The sequence below is a fragment of the Crinia signifera genome, chromosome 6 (genome assembly GCF_055691185.1).
Source record: "Crinia signifera chromosome 6, ASM5569118v1, whole genome shotgun sequence".
NCBI lineage: Eukaryota > Metazoa > Chordata > Amphibia > Anura > Myobatrachidae > Crinia > Crinia signifera.
The window spans coordinates 277,888,203-277,907,178 of record NC_139222.1 but is presented as its reverse complement, the minus strand read 5'-3'; the positions used below and the strand labels follow the sequence as shown (position 1 = coordinate 277,907,178).

At 47.3% G+C, this 18,976-nt stretch overlaps 2 protein-coding genes across 3 annotated transcripts in view; one reads left to right on the top strand and one right to left on the bottom strand.

The window, feature by feature from the left end:
* The window catches only part of LOC146009400 (complement C1r-A subcomponent-like), a 61,342-nt gene extending 61,115 nt beyond the window's left edge, over window positions 1-227 (bottom strand). The window contains exon 1 of the mRNA XM_083149722.1: window positions 147-227. Within this exon, the coding sequence (XP_083005848.1) occupies window positions 147-148 (2 nt within the window). The 5' untranslated portion in view covers window positions 149-227. The remainder of the gene's footprint in view (window positions 1-146) is intronic.
* A 10,367-nt stretch (window positions 228-10,594) lies between these two features.
* LOC146009403 (complement C1r subcomponent-like) overlaps window positions 10,595-18,976 on the top strand; it is a 39,160-nt gene continuing 30,778 nt past the window's right edge. The window contains exon 1 of one of the 2 annotated variants that reach the window (XM_083149728.1): window positions 10,595-10,719. In XM_083149728.1, the coding sequence (XP_083005854.1) occupies window positions 10,709-10,719 (11 nt within the window). In that variant the 5' untranslated portion in view covers window positions 10,595-10,708. The remainder of the gene's footprint in view (window positions 10,720-18,976) is intronic. The other variant, XM_083149727.1, reaches the window with a different exon arrangement.

Sequence of the window (18,976 nt, the reverse complement as noted above, 5' to 3'; positions counted from 1 at the left end):
CATCTCCCACATCCTGGCAGAACACTGCATCTCACCCATCCTGGCAGAGCGCTGCATCTCCCACATCCTGGCAGAACGCTGCATCTCCCACATCCTTGCAGAGCGTTACATATAATGTACAGTATACCCTTATTATTACTACTTACATTATATGTTCTCTAACTCTGAGCAACTTCTATCCCCAAATCTGAAAGTTTCAGCTGCAATCAGAGAGTCAGACAGGTGGGAGGAGAACAGGAGGAGACAGCGGGACAAAGTAAAGTCCATGATGTATTCTGTACCTGGTCTGTGCTGCCCTCTGCTGTATGAATCCGGAAGAACAAGTGTGTAGTACAGTGGTTTGGGTTTGTATGATTGAATTACTGCATTTTTTTAAAAATAAACTGAATAATTGGTACATACTGTACTGTATGTTCTAAGTGCAGGGTACATGCTGACGTCCTCCAGGGAGAGCTGATTTTATGTGATCATCTCTAGAGGGCAAAGAGCCTGATTCAGGGCTGATCGCACGGCCGCAAATTCACATGAGTTTAGCCTCCGTCCCTGAGAGATCCCGCCTTGCGAATGAATGCGCTCGCTGTGCCGATGGATGTGTACGGCTGCACATCCATCCGAACCCAAGCGAATATGCCCAAATCCCATCGGAAATCGCTCACATCACATGATTTTACACTGGGCACCATTCATTGCAGCTGCCGCATATCTCAGGACTTACTCAGACTCCAGCCTGCTACTGGCGTCACACACCCGCCCCTAACAGGGTTTGGCACGCCTGCGTTTTCCCTGACACTCCCAGCATTTTCATTGGCACGCCCAGCATATTTGTTACCACTTGTTCTTACTGCCTGATCCAAGTGGGCATAGAGCTGCGGTGCCCATCCACTAGTGTGAGGTACCCTGCCAACTTACCTGGAAGCTCCCGTGCAGCTGGACCGCATACGATACATCGGATGCAATAGATCCTTGTGGCAGACATGACGATCTCCGGCTCAGATAAGATGTGCATCGGATCAGAATCGGAGGTGATTTGACACTTTTCGTCTGATTTCTTGGCCCGTTGCGTCGGAATCGGATGAAATGGGCGGACGCGGTACACTTTTACGGTGTCCATGTCGACATACGCAAAAACCGAGAAAAACTTGTGTTTAACCTTTTTTGAATTTGACCATTTCTATGTCAATCTTTTCCTTGTTTCGGCCTTTTGTCAAAGTCGACCTAGTGCACGTTGACATTTTAAGGTGTCCACCTAATAACTGCCGACCATTAGTGACTGCTGTTCTAGGCACTGTCGGCCATTTAGCCCAGAAGCAGTGGCGGAAGGACTCCGCAAGTACAGCAAGACCCTGAGAAAAGAGCGCAGCCGGGTGCGGTGCTCAGCATACCAGGCAGCGCTGAAATCCAGGTGGAAGGAGAGCCGCCGCATAGGGGATGGACACAGATGCAGGTGGGGCAGATGTAACAGATGCAGAGAGAGTTAGGTTTGGGTGGCTTTTATTGTTTCTGTGCAGGTTAAATACTGGCTGCTTTATTCTGACACTGCAATCAGGATTTTGGTTTGAACACCCCCACCCAAACTTATCTCTCTCTGCACATGTTACATCTGCCCCACCTGCAGTGCACATGGTTTTGTCTATTTGTCGAAAGGTGCCGATTCAGGCTTGCTCGCACAGGTCCGAATTCGGCCCAGTCCCCGATGGTGGGGGATTGCCCATGGGCATAGGTGTTAATGGACATGTGCAAACCCCCGCAGCGAGCTCCTTCTGCGATATTTTCACTCACCCGGACACTCGCTGCCTGATTGACAGGCAAGGGGCATTCCAGAGTGGACACCTGACGTTTCAGGGGCGTGTCCAGAAAAACGGTGGGCTCACCCATAGAAATAATGGGCTCCATTTCCCTAGCTGCTCAGGGCAGATGACGTCACAACATCAGTGCCCGCCCCCAATTCCCACATCAGTGTACAGCAGAAAATGAAGTCCATCCTCTCGCATGTAGCCAAGGGATCCAGATGGTGGGTGGGGGCACGCGTTTGGCAGGGCGGCATTAACCTGCTCGAGACGCTCTGAATATATGCAGCCTAGCGGGCAGGTCGGAAATGCCACCCCAAAATGTGCCCTGTGATCAGGTCTGAATTAGGGCCTCCACTGATGTGGTTCAGATGTTAATATGCTGATATATGCTAGAGTGGGAGGAGTTTATGCAAATCATATCACCCCACGAGTGAGCACAGATGATTCCTTGCCCGTGATTTAACATAAATCATATTTTGCATCCAAGGTGGTATCTTTGCCTTTGGCATGTCAGCTATTGTCGGCACATGTCGGCTAAAAAAAAAACACATGAAAAACTCATGTCGACCTTTTTTGCTGTCGACCTTCCCATTGTCGAACTAATGCTTGTGTTGACTTCCAACCATGTCGACATTAGCCATGTTGACCTATGTCATGTGTTCACTTGGTAAACCTTCATTGGGCGATGCAATGCATGTCGACCTAAATCGAGTTGACCTAATGACCATACCCTGCTGCGTGATACATCCTATCCCTGGGAGTTTCCCAATGGTATGGGGTATGGATGCAGCATGTATGTATGTATGTGTTCCCGGAGGACTCATGCATCAGGCTATTATTGGATTGCCTACTGTATGTGGATGGCGTTGCTCAGGGTTATTCCTTTGCGTATAATAAATGTACGCGAGTTGCATCATCAGAAATCCCTCATACAACCCTGTCCCTGATGAACTCACTCGCTACTACACCAGAACCCATACCTCCCACCTGTCTCGATTTTCCGGCAGTGTCGCACGGTGGGGGAGTTGGGAGCCTGCTCAGCATCTATTCAGTGTAGCAGTGATGAAAAACAGGGACTACACAGTTGGGAGGTGCGATAATCACATTTCTCTGCTAGAAGTTTCAGTCTGGCAGCATGACTGGGTACTCTGAGGGGCTCTGCACAAAAGGGTCTAAGTACTTTGGTGGTATGCCCAGAAATTTCTCGAGCTGAACTGCACCACCTGCATGGGCTCACCCGAGAAATTTCCAGGCATGCCACTGATTGATAGGTGCCTCCAGCTGTGCACCACTGGCACTCCACCACCCCCCCCCCCCCCCAGGTTGTCACCTCCGGCCAGCGCCCCACCCTGGCAATCGTACGTCGGGGCTCAGTGCTGCTGCCACCGTTGCCATCCGCAGCAGTGAGCAGGCGGCAGGCCCCGCTCTGCAAAGGGTGGCACAGGGGGACTTGGAAGTTCGGGCATCCGAGTCCCCCCGAGCTTGCCGCCTGGTCACCGCTGTGCCATCTGTGAATAGCAGTGGGTGTAGCGGCAGGAGAAACCCGGCGATCCTGCAAGTCAGGACTGAGTGCATTGGCTGGCGGTGAACGACATGGGGGGGGGGGCTGCCCCTAAGTGCTGTGGTGGGTATTTCTGGGGCAGTACAAACCTGCCCTGGTAGGTTTGTCCTGCCTCAGAAAAAAACACCACTCAAGGGGTTAAATCAGGAGACTGTCAGCAGCTCTTCAAGGGGGGTGTGTGTAAACGTCATCAAGCCCCACCCCCCAGTACTGCAAACCCCACAATTCACAAGACTTCGAGGAGGGGCTAAATGATGCAGTTTGCTTCTTTAACCTCGCACCCTCCACCCGAAAATCCGTGAAATGTGGGAAATTAACGCTACCAGGGAGAGGGGGGGGTGCGGCGCCAGTATCCAGGAGAGGGGGGACGGCGCCAGTATACGGGAGGGTTGCCCACCTTTCCGGGGGCCAGAAGGGGGACCCGATTTTCAGGAGTCTCCTGGCCATTCCGGTAGGGTAGGCAAGTTTGGTTTAAATATCTCTGCTCCCCCTTTGGTTGTGAAAGGTATATGACTATAATTGTTTTGGATTATCAGTTGGCCTGACACAGCTTTACATGCGCCATGCCTTCGTCTACTTCAAACAGGCAAGTGATTCTCATATCACTTTGATCTGTGCATGCTTCATTCTGTTTAAAAAATATGGATAGAAAATCCACAACCAGTCCTGGACCTCTGAGCCTTGTCTGATACCGGGAAATCAGGGCAAACATAAAATGGTGTGGAATTGTCCAACAAGGGAAACCAATCCGGGGATATTTTTTCAATCCCGGGATCCTGGGATTGGCATACCTAATTTAAAAAATCACCCCTGCCCACCCCCCAAAGCGGCCGTGCTGCACATATATTTACATCTGTAGCTGCGGGCGTTGCGGCACATACGTAATCTAACCCCGAAATCCCAGGATTAGAAACTACAATCCCAAGATTGATATCCCGGCAATTTTGGGGCCAAATCCCAGGATCCCTACCGATCCCGGGATTGGGAGAAAAAAGAAGGATGTCAATCGCACTGGAAAAAATATATATATATGGGAAGAGAAGAATTTTCTCAATCATATATTGAGCCTCTCTGTAGTCATAACATATAGTGTTAGTAATGGACAGAGGCGTGCTACCACTGGTGGCATGGAGGTATGAGGATTAAAGAAGAGTAAGTCTCTATGTGGTGCACAAAAAGAAGGAATAATAAAATGTAACTTTTAATTATTATATTTAAGAACCGCAAAATACTTAAAAACACACATACAACATAAAACACTGATGGACAAATTAAGAAGGATATGAATATCCTGACGTGGCAGGGAAAAGAACGTCTTTATCTTTAATGTATCTTAGTTAATGATTCAGGGGCGTTATTAACAAGGATTGTAACATTTTATTTCCATGTTAAAAAATAGATACTGTGTATCTGCCGGGTATATTGGGAGACCAGAAGCGGACGGCGTCCCGGCCGCTCTGTCTCCTCACTCAACAGTGTGTACATGGGAAGAGGTAGATAATCACTATCCTCCTCCGTGTTGCCGTCTCCCGGTCGGGCAGTTAGTGCGCCTCGCTGTACGGGCAGAATGTCCCGCAGCGTCTAGGATCTCACTCTCGTGAGTCACAGCTGGCACCGGCTGTGTGCCAGTGTGTACGCCTGGGGATGGCAGATTTGCGCACCACGCTATCTAAACAATCTGAAACAATATATAGTTTCAAATGTCAAAGTGACATTCGCCCCTGCTCATGTGGAACGCCGACGCGCGTTTCGCACTGAGCTTTCTCAAGGCCAACCGGATGGGCATCAGGAGGTCACTGATATACTCTGTCTCATGAATATTCATGTGGTCTGGGGGGGGTGTCCCTAGCGTGTTGCTATTGGTTCATATTTGGCATCTGGCACAGATTCATATGTGGAAAGAGCACTATGTTAGTTAAGGTTAGATAGAGGGGACCTTAAAATAAATGTATTTATCATACTTTGGATTTTGTTCCCATAATGACAAATGATGAGGAACTTGTCTATTATTTGAGAGTAAATAACTATCTTTCATGAATGGTTATCTCCTAGGGTGCATGAGGTCAATCAATTTGAATGGAATCACTGGATGTAAGAAGGACATATGTATAAATGTTATATATGTACAGGATGTGTATAAGACTAGTAATATATGAGCTGCTGTATTCTATGAGAAATGGGATGTTAATATTTAGTGTGATAGGAGTGTGCATGAGTGATACTTAAAGGTGCAGTGTGACAAAATAACGCAAATTTTTTTGTGAAAAAACGTGAAAAATATAAATTAAATAAAACTCTGCAAAAACTAATGAATGGTGCTATATTTGTGGGGTGCCAGCAGTATGTTGGCTACCGATGGTATTCAAAAAGGGTAAGTGAATGTGGAGTGAGTCTTTGATGACAGAGAAGAAAAGAGAAAGATATATGTTTTGAATATGAACATATAGCTATTTTGATGGTTGCAATCCGTGAAGGTGATGATGTATTTATAAAGTGCCAACAGCATTGTATAATTGAAAAAATTAATAAAGGAAAATACATGAAAAATTAAAATGAAAAAATTATATATAATAAATGAAATTTGAAGTGAAGTGAAGATATTGGGATTGTATTAATTCTAATTGTATTCTGATAAGAGGAATCCGAAACCTTCAGGTAAGTGTATGCGTATTCTTCACAATCCATCCTGGGTTCATTTATTGTCATCACCAGATTATTGAGTCCATTCATGTGGTCCATTCGATATATTGTAACATCATATTATGATGACTCCGATACCTAGTTCGCACATATGGCAGATTCAGGGTAGAGATATCTCTTTTATTTATGACATGTAAGTAAATTATGTGCGGGAAGAGAATCCAAAGAAACCTGACCTAAGTTGTTATCCCAAAGGGGTGCCACTGGTTGATGTGAGGGATTGGCCACCCTATGTCCACCAACCAGCAGGAAGACACAGAGCAAGGGATCCCCTGCCATAACGTTCATCAGCCCCAAACCAGTCAGCCAGGGCTGGAATACTTCAGAAAGTCACGGCACCCCCACCGACCCCCTCCCCCCAAAAATGGGAGACCTGGGACCTTTTCAGTTGATGCATTGGGTTCATCTGGAGATTCCACAATAGGAAAATAAGGGATCAGTATAAGCTTTTCGACAGTTAGAATACTGACGGTCGATATCCCGGGCTGGGAAGGTCTCCCCTAACCTCCCCCCTTAGTGCCAACCCTAACCCTCCCTCCTAGCAGCCTTAACTTAAACCTCCCTTCTTAGTGCCTAACCCTAATCTCTTTCCTTCCCACCCCACAGTCTAACCCTCCCCTCCCGCAGCCTAAAAGATCTTAATATGTATACTTTAGAGCAGAGAAGGGAAAGGGGGGACATGATAGAAACTTTCACATATATCAAGGGTTATAACAAGGTACAGGTGGGAGAAATTCTTCACAGGAAGAAGAGCAGCAGAACACGAGGACATGCACTGACACTAGAGGGAGGAAGGTACAGGTGGGAGACATTCTTCACAGGAAGAGGAGCAGCAGAACACGAGGACATGCACTGACACTAGAGGGAGGAAGGTACAGGTGGGAGACATTCTTCACAGGAAGAGGAGCAGCAGAACAAGAGGACATGCACTGACACTAGAGGGAGGAAGGTACAGGTGGGAGACATTCTTCACAGGAAGAGGAACAGCAGAACACGAGGACATGCACTGACACTAGGGGGAGGAAGGTACAGGTGGGAGACATTCTTCACAGGAAGAGGAGCAGCAGAACACGAGGACATGCACTGACACTAGGGGGAGGAAGGTACAGGTGGGAGACATTCTTCACAGGAAGAGGAGCAGCAGAACACGAGGACATGCACTGACACTAGAGGGAGGAAGGTACAGGTGGGAGACATTCTTCACAGGAAGAGGAGCAGCAGAACACGAGGACATGCACTGACACTAGGGGGAGGAAGGTACAGGTGGGAGACATTCTTCACAGGAAGAGGAGCAGCAGAACACGAGGACATGCACTGACACTAGGGGGAGAAAGGTACAGGTGGGAGACATTCGTCACAGGAAGAGGAGCAGCAGAACACGAGGACATGAACTGACACTAGGGGGAGGAGGGTACAGGTGGGAGACATTCGTCACAGGAAGAGGAGCAGCAGAACACGAGGACATGCACTGACACTAGGGGGAGGAAGGTACATGTGGGAGACATTCGTCACAGGAAGAGGAGCAGCAGAACACGAGGACATGCACTGACGCTAGAGGGAGGAAGGTACAGGTGGGAGACATTCGTCACAGGAAGAGGAGCAGCAGAACACGAGGACATGCACTGACGCTAGAGGGAGGAAGGTACAGGTGGGAGACATTATTCACAGGAAGAGGAGCAGCAGAACACGAGGACATGCACTGACGCTAGGGGGAGGAAGATACAGGTGGGAGACATTCCTCACAGGAAGAGGAGCAGCAGAACACGAGGACATGCACTGACGCTAGAGGGAGGAAGGTACAGGTGGGAGACATTCCTCACAGGAAGAGGAGCAGCAGAACACGAGGACATGCACTGACACTAGAGGGAGGAAGGTACAGGTGGGAGACATTCTTCACAGGAAGAGGAGCAGCAGAACACGAGGACATGCACTGACACTAGAGGGAGGAAGATTCAGGGGAAATGTGAGGAAGAATTACTTCACAGAAAGAGTAGTATACTGTAAGTGGAATAGCCAACCATCAGAGGTGGTAAAGGCAAATACAGTAGTACAATTTAAACATGCTTGGGATAGGCATATTTATATCCTTACAAAAAAATAAGGATCAAATATGGTTTGAGGTAACATGTTTAAAAAAGACTAGATGGGCCAAGTGGTTCTTATCTGCCGTCACATTCTATGTTTCTATGTAAATGTAGCCCTCCCTTCTCAGTGTCAAACCATAACCTCCCTAACCTGCTCACCCCGCAGACTAAAGGAGCCCATAGACCCGCTCCCGCGCATCACATAGTACGGTACAAAAAGTATGTGCTGCACATACTTTTTGTACTAGCTATACATCGCATCGGATGGCATTGCATGCACACCGCATGTACTAGGCATGCGATCCGATGCGATGCATGCTAATTAAGACCCAAACGGATCCGTTTAACGGACCGTGTATGGGCCCCTTAACCCTAACCCTCCCTTCCCCAGCATAACCCTAACCTCCCCCTTAGGGCCTAACCCTCCCCTCCCACAGCCTAACCCTAACCTCCCCTCCTGCAGCCTAACCCTAACCTCCCCTCCTGTAGCCTAACCCTAACCTCCCCTCCTGTAGCCTACCCCTAACCTCCCCTCCTGTAGCCTACCCCTAACCTCCCCTCCCTGCAGCCTAACCCTAACTTCCCCTTAGTGCCTAACCCTCCCCTCCTGCAGCCTAACCCTAACCTCCCCTTAGTGCCTGACCCTAACCTTCCCCTCCCACAGCCTAACCCTAACCTCCCCTCCTGTAGCCTACCCCTAACCTCCCCTCCTGTAGCCTACCCCTAACCTCCCCTCCCTGCAGCCTAACCCTAACCCCCCCTTAGTGCCTAACCCTCCCCTCCTGCAGCCTAACCCTAACCTCCCCCTCAGTGCCTGACCCTAACCTCCCCTCCTGTAGCCTAACCCCTAACACTCCCTCCCTGCAGCCTAAACCTAACCCTCCCTTAGTGCCTAATCCTAACCCCCCCAAACCCCCCCCCCCCCCCCAGATGGTGGTCCCAGACCCTAACCTCCCCTCCCCACAGCCTAGCATTAACCTCCCCCTCCCGCAGCCAGTCGGGATTCTGGTGTGGGGATTGTGGACGGTGTCAGAGATCTGGTGTCTGGATTTGCCGGGATTTTAGCTGCATCCGGAAAATAAGTATTAAGAAATAAGGTTTGGGATAGGGAAGAAGGACAATGTGACCTCAGCGCTCAATATGGCAGCTGCTATTACGTCTAGGTGACGGGTATATTTTATCAGTATTCGCAACAATGTAATTATGATTAGTGCAACATAGAGATTCTGCAAAATGGGCGACTTTAGTTTCTTGCTACAGTGTTGGAGATACAAGTTCTGACTGTATTAGTATTATTATCCCTTATTTATTTGGTGCCACAAGCAGGGGGGGGGGGGGTGATGCAGCTGCTGCGTCGCTTCACAGGGGGGGGGCGGGTGATGCGGTGCGCTGCGTTGCATCGCTCCACGAGGGGGGGTGGCGGTAGATGTGGGGAGGGTCACTGGGGGGGTGATGCGGCGGTGGCCGTGTCGCTCCACAGGGGGGGAGAGTTGCTCACCTCTATTCTGCTCCCTCCTGCCACCCTCCACAGGCAGATACCTAAAGCTGCCTAGTGGTGGTGCCGGCCCTGGCCACAAGGGATCCGCAGTGCCCAGTACATAAACAGGAAACCGTGACTTATGGTTGAATACAATAGAGGACAAGTACAGGGGACATAACCACGGCTGCATCAACAGATGGCATTGTGATGTAAATTCGTCCCAGTTGCCCAGAGGCAAGATAAATATTGGTACCCCCCCCCCCCCCCCCCTATATACATACATAAAAAAAATTCCAGAATATATTTCTCTAAATCTTGTTACATTACATGACATTTATTGACATTATCGTTTATTTGAAACAAATACATTGCTTAGCAGTCATACCCAGGATTAGAACCTGTGACCTTTCTCACTGGAGGCAGACACCGCACTGATATATTTGCTTTTGCACAGTAATTGTGCAGATTAAGCCACAGAAACGATATCAACGGCTTTCATTTAACTGATTCAAACCCGCAGGGGAGGAGAGGTGCCCCCTTGGGAGCAGGAGCCCGGCAGCAGATGACTCCATTACCTCCAAGAGTTACAGCTCTGGCACTGACATAAGTATTAGGGTGGCAGAAAACTGCAGATTTGGTGCCATTGATAGACTAAGTAAGAGAAGGAAAAGGGCATAAGGGAAGAGGGCACAGATGCCGACTATAATATACTGTTGTACTGTATATGACAGATGTAGATCCTGTTTTGTTTGCAGGTAGCTGGATCCCTCCTGCTAAGTTCTGCAGTGGGGCCATGTGTCTGTGTGCCTAGAGATAGGAAGGGTGAAGGCGACTGCTTGGGTCATTTACAGGAAAACTGCTGATTTCACAAATCTCAGCCCATTCTTACGAAATCCTGGCCAATGCTTCGTAACAAATCCAACTGACTGCTCTTTTTTTTTGTAACGTCCTACCCCCCCACCCCCCCCCCCCACCCCCCCATACTCCCAAACACATGGGGCGGAGACACTTTGATTAGGCTGCAGGTATTTCTCTCCTCTCTGTCTGTCTCAATTACAATCTGCTGTGTGCTGTTATTCGGGCTGCCTTGGCGATGGATTTAAGGTGAGAGTTCCCGGCTTTACATGCACAATATAAACTACGAGCACATTCAATAAGCTGCAAAAATGAAGGCGGCAATCATTAACATTTTTAAATTACCTCGACTATGCAATATGAAAAAAAAAATCTAAATTTGTAGAACAGCCTGTAACCCTAAAAAAAAAAAAATATATATATATATATATATATATATATATATATATATATATATATATATATATATATATATATATATATATATATACTGGTCGAGTATCCCGTATCCGAATCAGAATCAGAATCAGAATCAGAATCAACTTTATTGGCCAGGTGTGCTTGCGCACACTCGGAATTTGTTTTGGATATATAGTGCAGCATCAAGCAGGGATGAGGGGGGAGGGGGGAGGGGGGGGGGGGGCATTACATAGGTTACATTTACACAATTAGCAGGGACAGTACAGAATCACACAGAGAATATCCGTTATCCGAATTATTCCGAAATACGGACATTCCAGAAAGTGAAAAAAAAATGTTTTTTTGCTAAAAACTCACTGGGGACATATGTAACAGCATCACTGGGGACATGATATGTAACTGGCACTATATATGTTCAAGACAATGATTGCTTGGCATTCAAATTCAGTGCTGAGATAGTACACACATTTTGTTTCACGTTTTGAAACCTTGTTTTTTGAACAATTAAAATATGTTTGTGTGTATTTTATGTGGTAATAAAATATATTTGTGTGTATATTATGTGTTTATACAGCATAAATGCAAGATACTTCAAAATACATCATTGAAATATTAAAATATTCCGAAATACGGAATAATCCGTTATCCAAAACTCTCCTGGTCCCGAGCATTTTGGATACGGGATACTCAACCTGTATATATATATATATATATATATATATATATATATATATATATATATATATATATATATATATATATATAAAGAAAAAAAAGTTAAAAAAAGGATAAAAAGCTAACTTTGAGGGCGAAATGTAATAGGGTGCGATTTTCTCACTTTCGCGAATTTTGGTTAAAGAAAACAACCGAATTTGCATGTTTTAAAAAAAATCTCAAATGTAATAGTGTGCGAATTGCGATTTAATTCGCACATTTAGCAGTAAAAATCGCACATTTTTATTATGTGCTAAAATTGCACATTACGATTCGCACACAGATGTTTTCCCATTATAAAGTATACAATTCGTAAATGTAATATGGTGTGATTTTTAGAAACATTACCAAAAATGGCAAAACAAATAGAACAGGTTCAGACTGGCGAATTTGACAGAAACATGCTCAGATCAGTGATATCTGTGCGTGGTTCTGTCCCAAAAAATGTGTTAAAGTTAAAACTAAAAAAAAAAAAATACGCCGTGGGATCTCCCCCTCCTTAGCCAAACTAGCCCTGGACTCATTGAGCCAGTCCTGGTTCCAAAAATGCAGGGAACAAAAAGCGTAGGAGTCCACCGTACTTCTGAAAAATCCCCAGAAATCGCATGTGAATTCAGACTTTGGCTAAAAAAATCTTTCGGTAAAAAAATTGCACATTTGACATGACCAATATGTTTAAACATACTTGTCTACTTTTGAAAATGAGTTTCAGGGAGATTATAGTTGGTAGTAGAAATTTGCACCGTGCCCCATTGAGGGGACATGTCATGCTCCACTTAAAGGGCGTGTCTAGTTCCATATATGGAGATATTGTGAATGTGGCACCTAGAAGTGTGGGTGTGTACTGCTACATCTAAGACAAATCTTTTAAAATGACATATCTAAATGTAGATGAGCCCCAAAGCAGTTAGTAAGAGCTACTATACTTGGTAAAGTGCTGGGAAATTGTGCTGATGATTCAATGTAACTGTATCTATCTCTCATTCCTTTTTCCCCTAAACATGTAACAGTGTAATGTGGGTTAGGTGACATGAGGGAGATTGCTAGACTAATGAGGGAGAGAGGGAGATTGCTCAGAGCCAGATTAAGGTCTAAATGGGCCTGGAGCTGAAAATTATCAAGGGCCTATTATGCGCAATAATAGGGGTTGTGGCCAGCGCCTAATAATGTGGGGGGCGTGACCAGTGTTCTGGTTGGGTGGTCTGCTCATGGGTGTGTCTCTATTTTTGTAAATACTTCCAACTAATTATATATGCCTGGAAAAAGAAGGGGTCTGACATAGGAAAAATGCAGGGAGATATCCAAAGGTGCACCCGCAGGATGCCGATGTCCTAAGATACTTGCGGGGTGAGGCGGCACTCCAGTCAGAATAAATGCACAATATGATTCATAAACGGGCATTGCGCGCCAAAGGTGTGCATTAAAAATTACACCATAATATCCATTACATGTTAAGCCACACACCATAATGTCCATTACGTATTAAGCCAAACACCATAATGCCTATTAAAAATTATGCTACATAAGTGCTGCTTACCTATATGCTCATTGCCAGGGGTTCCATGCTCATTGCCAGAGTTTCCATGCTCATTGCCATGTGGGATTACATGCTCATTGCCAAGGGGGAATACATGCTTGTGGTAACCGAGGGACAGCCGCCGCCAGGCAGAAATGACAGCCATTGACTGCCGGACAGAGAGCAGGGGGCTGCCCGGCTGTATTCAGAGCAATGTAGGTCCCAGCTATTTGATATAATACCCCTTTCACACCAGAAAATGCAGGGATTTACCCAGGAATATTGACCCAGGATTATGCAGGGACATTCCCGGATTGGCCCCTTTTACACCAGCCTAGTTCCTGCATTTTCAGGCGTGAGGAGGAGAGAAAACTACCCTCCCCCCTTTAAACAACCAGCTATATCTTCGGAACCAACTGAGCCATTTACACGAGGGATTCAAATTATTTTCAAATGAATTTGGTCCTGTGAAACTGTGCCATTTGGTTCCAGAGAAATCTGTCCTCAAACAACATGAACAACCATGAAATTACATTTCAAAAATGAAAAAAAAAAAATCGGGGTACTTGTTTCCTAGCACGGCCACAATCGTATGGATCGTGTACCTTTAAGTTAAGGTACACGATCCATACGATGGACCCGATTTCCTTTGAAATCAGGTCCATTTGGCCGGCTAGGACAAAATATCGGGGGCATCGCGTCGGTCGGGACCGTTAACAATGGTCCCGACGCGACCGACGCGATGCCCGCGATTTCCCCATAGGCTTCAATGTTAAAAAATATTTTAACATTGAAATCGTGTCGTGAAAGGTAAAATATCGGGGGCATCGCGTCGGTCGGGACCATTAACATAGGTCCCGACGCAATGCCCCCCGACATAGGCTTCATTGTTAAAAGATTTTTTAACATTGAAATCCTGAAAAAATTTGAAAAATGTGAAATGGGCCAATATGACCCATTTCACATTTTAGATGTCCCCGTCGTCACCCCACGATAGACGCCAACCCGAAGCGTGGCGAGCGCAGCGAGCCCGCGAGGGGCGGCGGTGCGCGTCCTCCGACCTTTTCATTCCCCTACTATCCACGTCGGCGTGGAGTTGAGAATAGAATAGTGTGGCGAGCGCAGCGAGCCACCGAGCCCGAAGCGCGGCGAGTGCAGCGAGCCCCGCGAGGGGACGCGGATACCTTCACAGTTATACGCCTCCCCTCGCGGGCTTCACAGGTGTCCGTGGCGACGCGGACACCTGTGAAGTCCGCGAAGGGACGCGTTTACCTGTGAAGGTATCCGCGTCCCCTCGCGGGGCTCGCTGCGCTCGCCGCGCTATTCTATTCTCAACTCCACGCCGACGTGGATAGTAGGGGAATGAAAAGATCGGAGGACGCGCACCGCCGCCCCTCGCGGGCTCGCTGCGCTCGCCACGCTTCGGGTTGGCGTCTATCGTGGGGGAATATTTTACATTGAATCCAATGTAAAATCGGGTCCCAGGGACCCAATTTACATTTCATTCAAAATAAAAAATCGGGTCCAAAATCGGTCGGTCGCGTCGATCGCATCGCATGCGACCAAATCGCATGCGATGCGATCGACCCGATTTTTCCGACACGACCACCCCGATGTAAATCGGTGTGGCCGTGCTAGGAAACAAGTACCAAAATCGGTTTACACGAAATATCTCTAGAAGCAATGAACCCATATGGACCAGCCTGGTATCAGATTGAAGGCCCAATTTGGGTTAGACTGAGATCAACCTTGAGCTTCTGTGATGCCGTTGGAACCAGGTGGGAGTTGGAATTTGTGGGTCTCATGTTATCCTATGGGGAAAACGTTCCAGCTTTGCCTGGCAGTATCTCCGGTTCCCGGGGGGCTAGAGACTCGGGGCTGGGCTCGTTGGAAAGCCCTGACCCTCAGCTACAAAATGGGCCTATTTAGAGAGTGGGCCTGGAGCTGTAGCTCCATCAGGCCCATTGTTAATCCGGCTCAGGGAGGTAACTATGATGTAATAGTGTAATGTGGACTAGGTGACATGAGGGAGATTGCTAGACTAATGAGAGAGAGAGAGGGAGATTGCTGCTATGTCAGGGAGTCTGCTGCAGAATGCAGGAGGGGAGGTAACTATGATGTAACAGTGTAATGTGGGCTAGGTGACATGAGGGAGATTGCTAGACTAATGAGATTGCTGCTATGTCTGGGAGTCTCCTGCAGAATGCAGGAGGGGGAAGTAACTATGATGTAACAGTGTAATGTGGGCTAGGTGACATGGGGGAGATTGCTAGACTAATGAGAGAGAGAGAGGGAGATTGCTGCTATTTCAGGGAGTCTCCTGCAGAATGCAGGAGGATAGACAGCTATGTGTTTAAATACAAACTGATAATGCGTACTTATCTATAATTACTTTACAACCCTTAAATATAACAGCAAACGGTGAAATAATGGCACACCAACACAAACTTGTAAAAAATGTATGACAAAGCTTTACTTGAAAAAAATGGCTTGATTACAGGTACTTAACACAAGAAACCAAAAATTGATTAGCTAATACTTAAACAGTAATTCTAAATCAAATAAAAATGGAAACCTATCAAGACAGTGATCAGCCATTAAACCTCCTTCATAGTTACCTCCGGTACTTGTGTATTATCTGGGCGCCCGTTTTTTTATTGGGTCGGAAAAATCGGGTTGATCGCATCGCATGCAACAAAATCGCATGCGATCGACCCGATTTTTACATTGGATTCAATGTTAAATGGTCCCTGAGACCCGAGTTTACATTGGGTCCAATGCTAAATGCCCCCCAGACCTAATTTTTGATTGTATACCCACCCTGTTCATACCCCCGCTATCCAAGTGGGCGTGGAGTTGATTTTATATAGTGTGGCGAGCTCAGTGAGGGGGATGCGGAATACATGTTAAGTAATCCGCGTCCGCTCGCCACACTATATAAAATCAACTCCAGGCCCACTTGGATAGCGGGGGTACGAACAGGGTGGGTATACAATCAAAAATGAGGTCTGGGGGGCATTCAGCATTGGACCCAATGTAAAATCGGGTCTCAGGGACCATTTAACATTGAATCCAATGTAAAAATCGCGTTAATCGCATCGCATGTGATTTGGTTGAATGCGATGCGATGGACCCGTTTTTTTCCGAAAAAATTGGGTCCATCGCAGGCATACAATCAAACAAATCGGCGCCCAGATACTGTATTACACAAGTACCTTACCTCCAGCCCCCCTGCTTGCCTGTTCTTCCTAAACTGCCTCCTCCTTCATTCTCTAACTCTGATATTTAAACCTTAATCACATTAATTAATTACTCATGAGCATTGAGTCTTATTGGCCAGCTTTGCTTTCAATCATGATGTCATCATTCACCCAACACCCACCTTCCTTGTTACTAGGGAAAGATTCAGTGGCCTTGGGGTCTACGCATGCGTGGCCTTATCAAATGGTTTCTCATCTTGTAGAGACTAGCTGGCTGTCCTTGCTCCACTATAATGTCAACACATACTTGCCTACTTTTGAAAACTAGTTTCAGGGAGATTATAGTTGGTAGTAGAATTTTGCACACTCCACCCAAAGGGCGTGCCTAGTTCCATATATGGAGAGATTGTGAAAAGAGACTGTGAATGTGGCACCTAGAAGCGTGGGTGTGTACTGCTACATCTGAGAGGAAACTTTTAAAATGACTTATATCCAAATGTAGATGACCCCCCAAAGCAGTTAGTAAGAGCTACTATACTTGTAAAGGGCTGGAAAATGGTGCTGATGATTCAATGCAAATGTATCTATCTCTCATTCCCCTTTTTTCCCAAAAATGTAACAGTGCAATGTGGGTTAGGTGAAATGAGGGCGATTGATAGACTAATGAGGGAGAGAGGGAGATTGCTACTATTTCAGGGAGTCTCCTGCAGAATGCAGGAGGGTAGGCAACTATGTGTCAACATCACATTCTTAAACTTATAAAACCAGAAACAGAACCAGAAATCCCTTTTCCAGCACTGCTCTGAATCTTCAGCCATTTTATAATGCTTTTATGCAAGTCATAGTTGACAAAATGGTTGCTGCTTCTGACAAACACCTGCTGCTTAGTGCAAAGGGTAGGCCTCATACACCGTGACTAGTAGCTTGAGCAACAAACTAAAGGCATCTGCAGCAATAATAACAGTATTTAAGAAAACAAAGTGTAATAAAACAGTAGAATTATCATACCTCCCAACTTTTCTCCGGATGAAATAGGGACACTCGCGCGGCGAAGCCGTGCGAGCGCCCGAAAAGGGGGCGGGGCGTATGCAAATGAGGGCGCGGCTTATGCTAATTAGCCGCGACCTCATTTTCATACGAGAATAGACGCTGTGCGCATGCGCACAGCGTCTATTCTACTAGATTGGAGGGTCTCCCAACTGCCACCCCCCGCAGCGGGACAATGCCTGCCGCGGGTGGGACGTCGGGACAGGACCCGAAAATCGGGACTGTCCCGACGGAATCGTGACAGTTGGGAGGTATGGAATTATTGATGCATTAATTTCTGTTTTAACAAAACAAAACTGTCCTTTGTGTTGCACCGGAGATGTGCAGCAGGTCCCCGGCGGCTGATGATGATGCTGGTCACTAAGGCTCTCCTCCTCCTCCTCCCTGCACGCAGAAGAGGATGTATGGTGCAGGGAGGAGGAGGTCATTGGTCCGGGCAGCATAGCACTGTGCTGCCTGGACAAAGGTGTGGGTTGGTCGTCGGTGGGCTGTGGGGGATCGGCAGGTGTCCTTATGGAGCAGCGGTGGTCACCAGCTTTTGGTTTTGCTGGCAATACCTCCTGCAGTGAAAACCCGGCGTGCATCCTTTAGGCTGCCCAGCTGGCACTGTAGCACAATGTACATAAAGTAATGGTTCCATCAGTAAGTTACATTGGCACAGCCATCTGGCAGGCACCCAAAGAACATTACCCCTCACAGTACATGGGGATGAGCTAACAAGCATGGAGTAAATTATACCTAAAATTTATTCCTTGATAAGGGTTCCCACAGTCCTGGTGCCCTATGCTGCAGCCTAATCAGCCTATTGGTTAATCAGAACCATCCTCCCCCCAGTCCTGGTGCCCTAGGCTGCAGCCTAATCAGCCTATTGGTTAATCAGAACCATCCTCCCCCAGTCCTGGTGCCCTATGCTGCAGCCTAATCAGCCTATTGTTTAATCAGGCACTGCCCACCTCCCCCAGTCCTGGTGCTCTAGGCTGCAGCCTAATCAGCCTATTGGTTAATCAGGCACTGCCCACCTCCCCCAGTCCTGGTGCCCTAGGCTGCAGCCTAATCAGCCTATTGGTTAATCAGGCACTGCCCACCTCCCCCCAGTCCTGGTGCCCTAGGCTGCAGCCTAATCAGCCTATTGGTTTATCAGGCACTGCCCGCCTTCCCCCCTCAGGTCCTGATGCCCTAGGCTGCAGCGTAATCAGCCTATTGGTTAATCAGGCAGTGCCCCCCTTCCTCTCCCAGATCCTGGTGCCCTCGGCTGCAGCCTACTGGCACGGTCTTCTCCTGGTTCACCTCATACCTCTCCGATCGCTCCTTCTCCGTCTCCACTCCGAGCTCCTCCTCTCCTACTACCCCACAGCCAGTCAGTGTTCCCCAAGGGTCAGTCCTTGGCCCTCTCCTCTTCTCCCTCTACACCACCTCTCTGGGCACCCTCATCAGCTCCTATGGTTTTCATTACCACCTTTATGCTGATGATACCCTAATCTATCTCTCCTCCCCCGACTTATCCCCATCACTCCTGTCCAAGGTCTCCGAATGCCTCACGGCCATCTCAGCCTGGATGACCCAACGCTTCCCGAAACTAAACATGGCTAAAACTGAACTTCTAATCTTC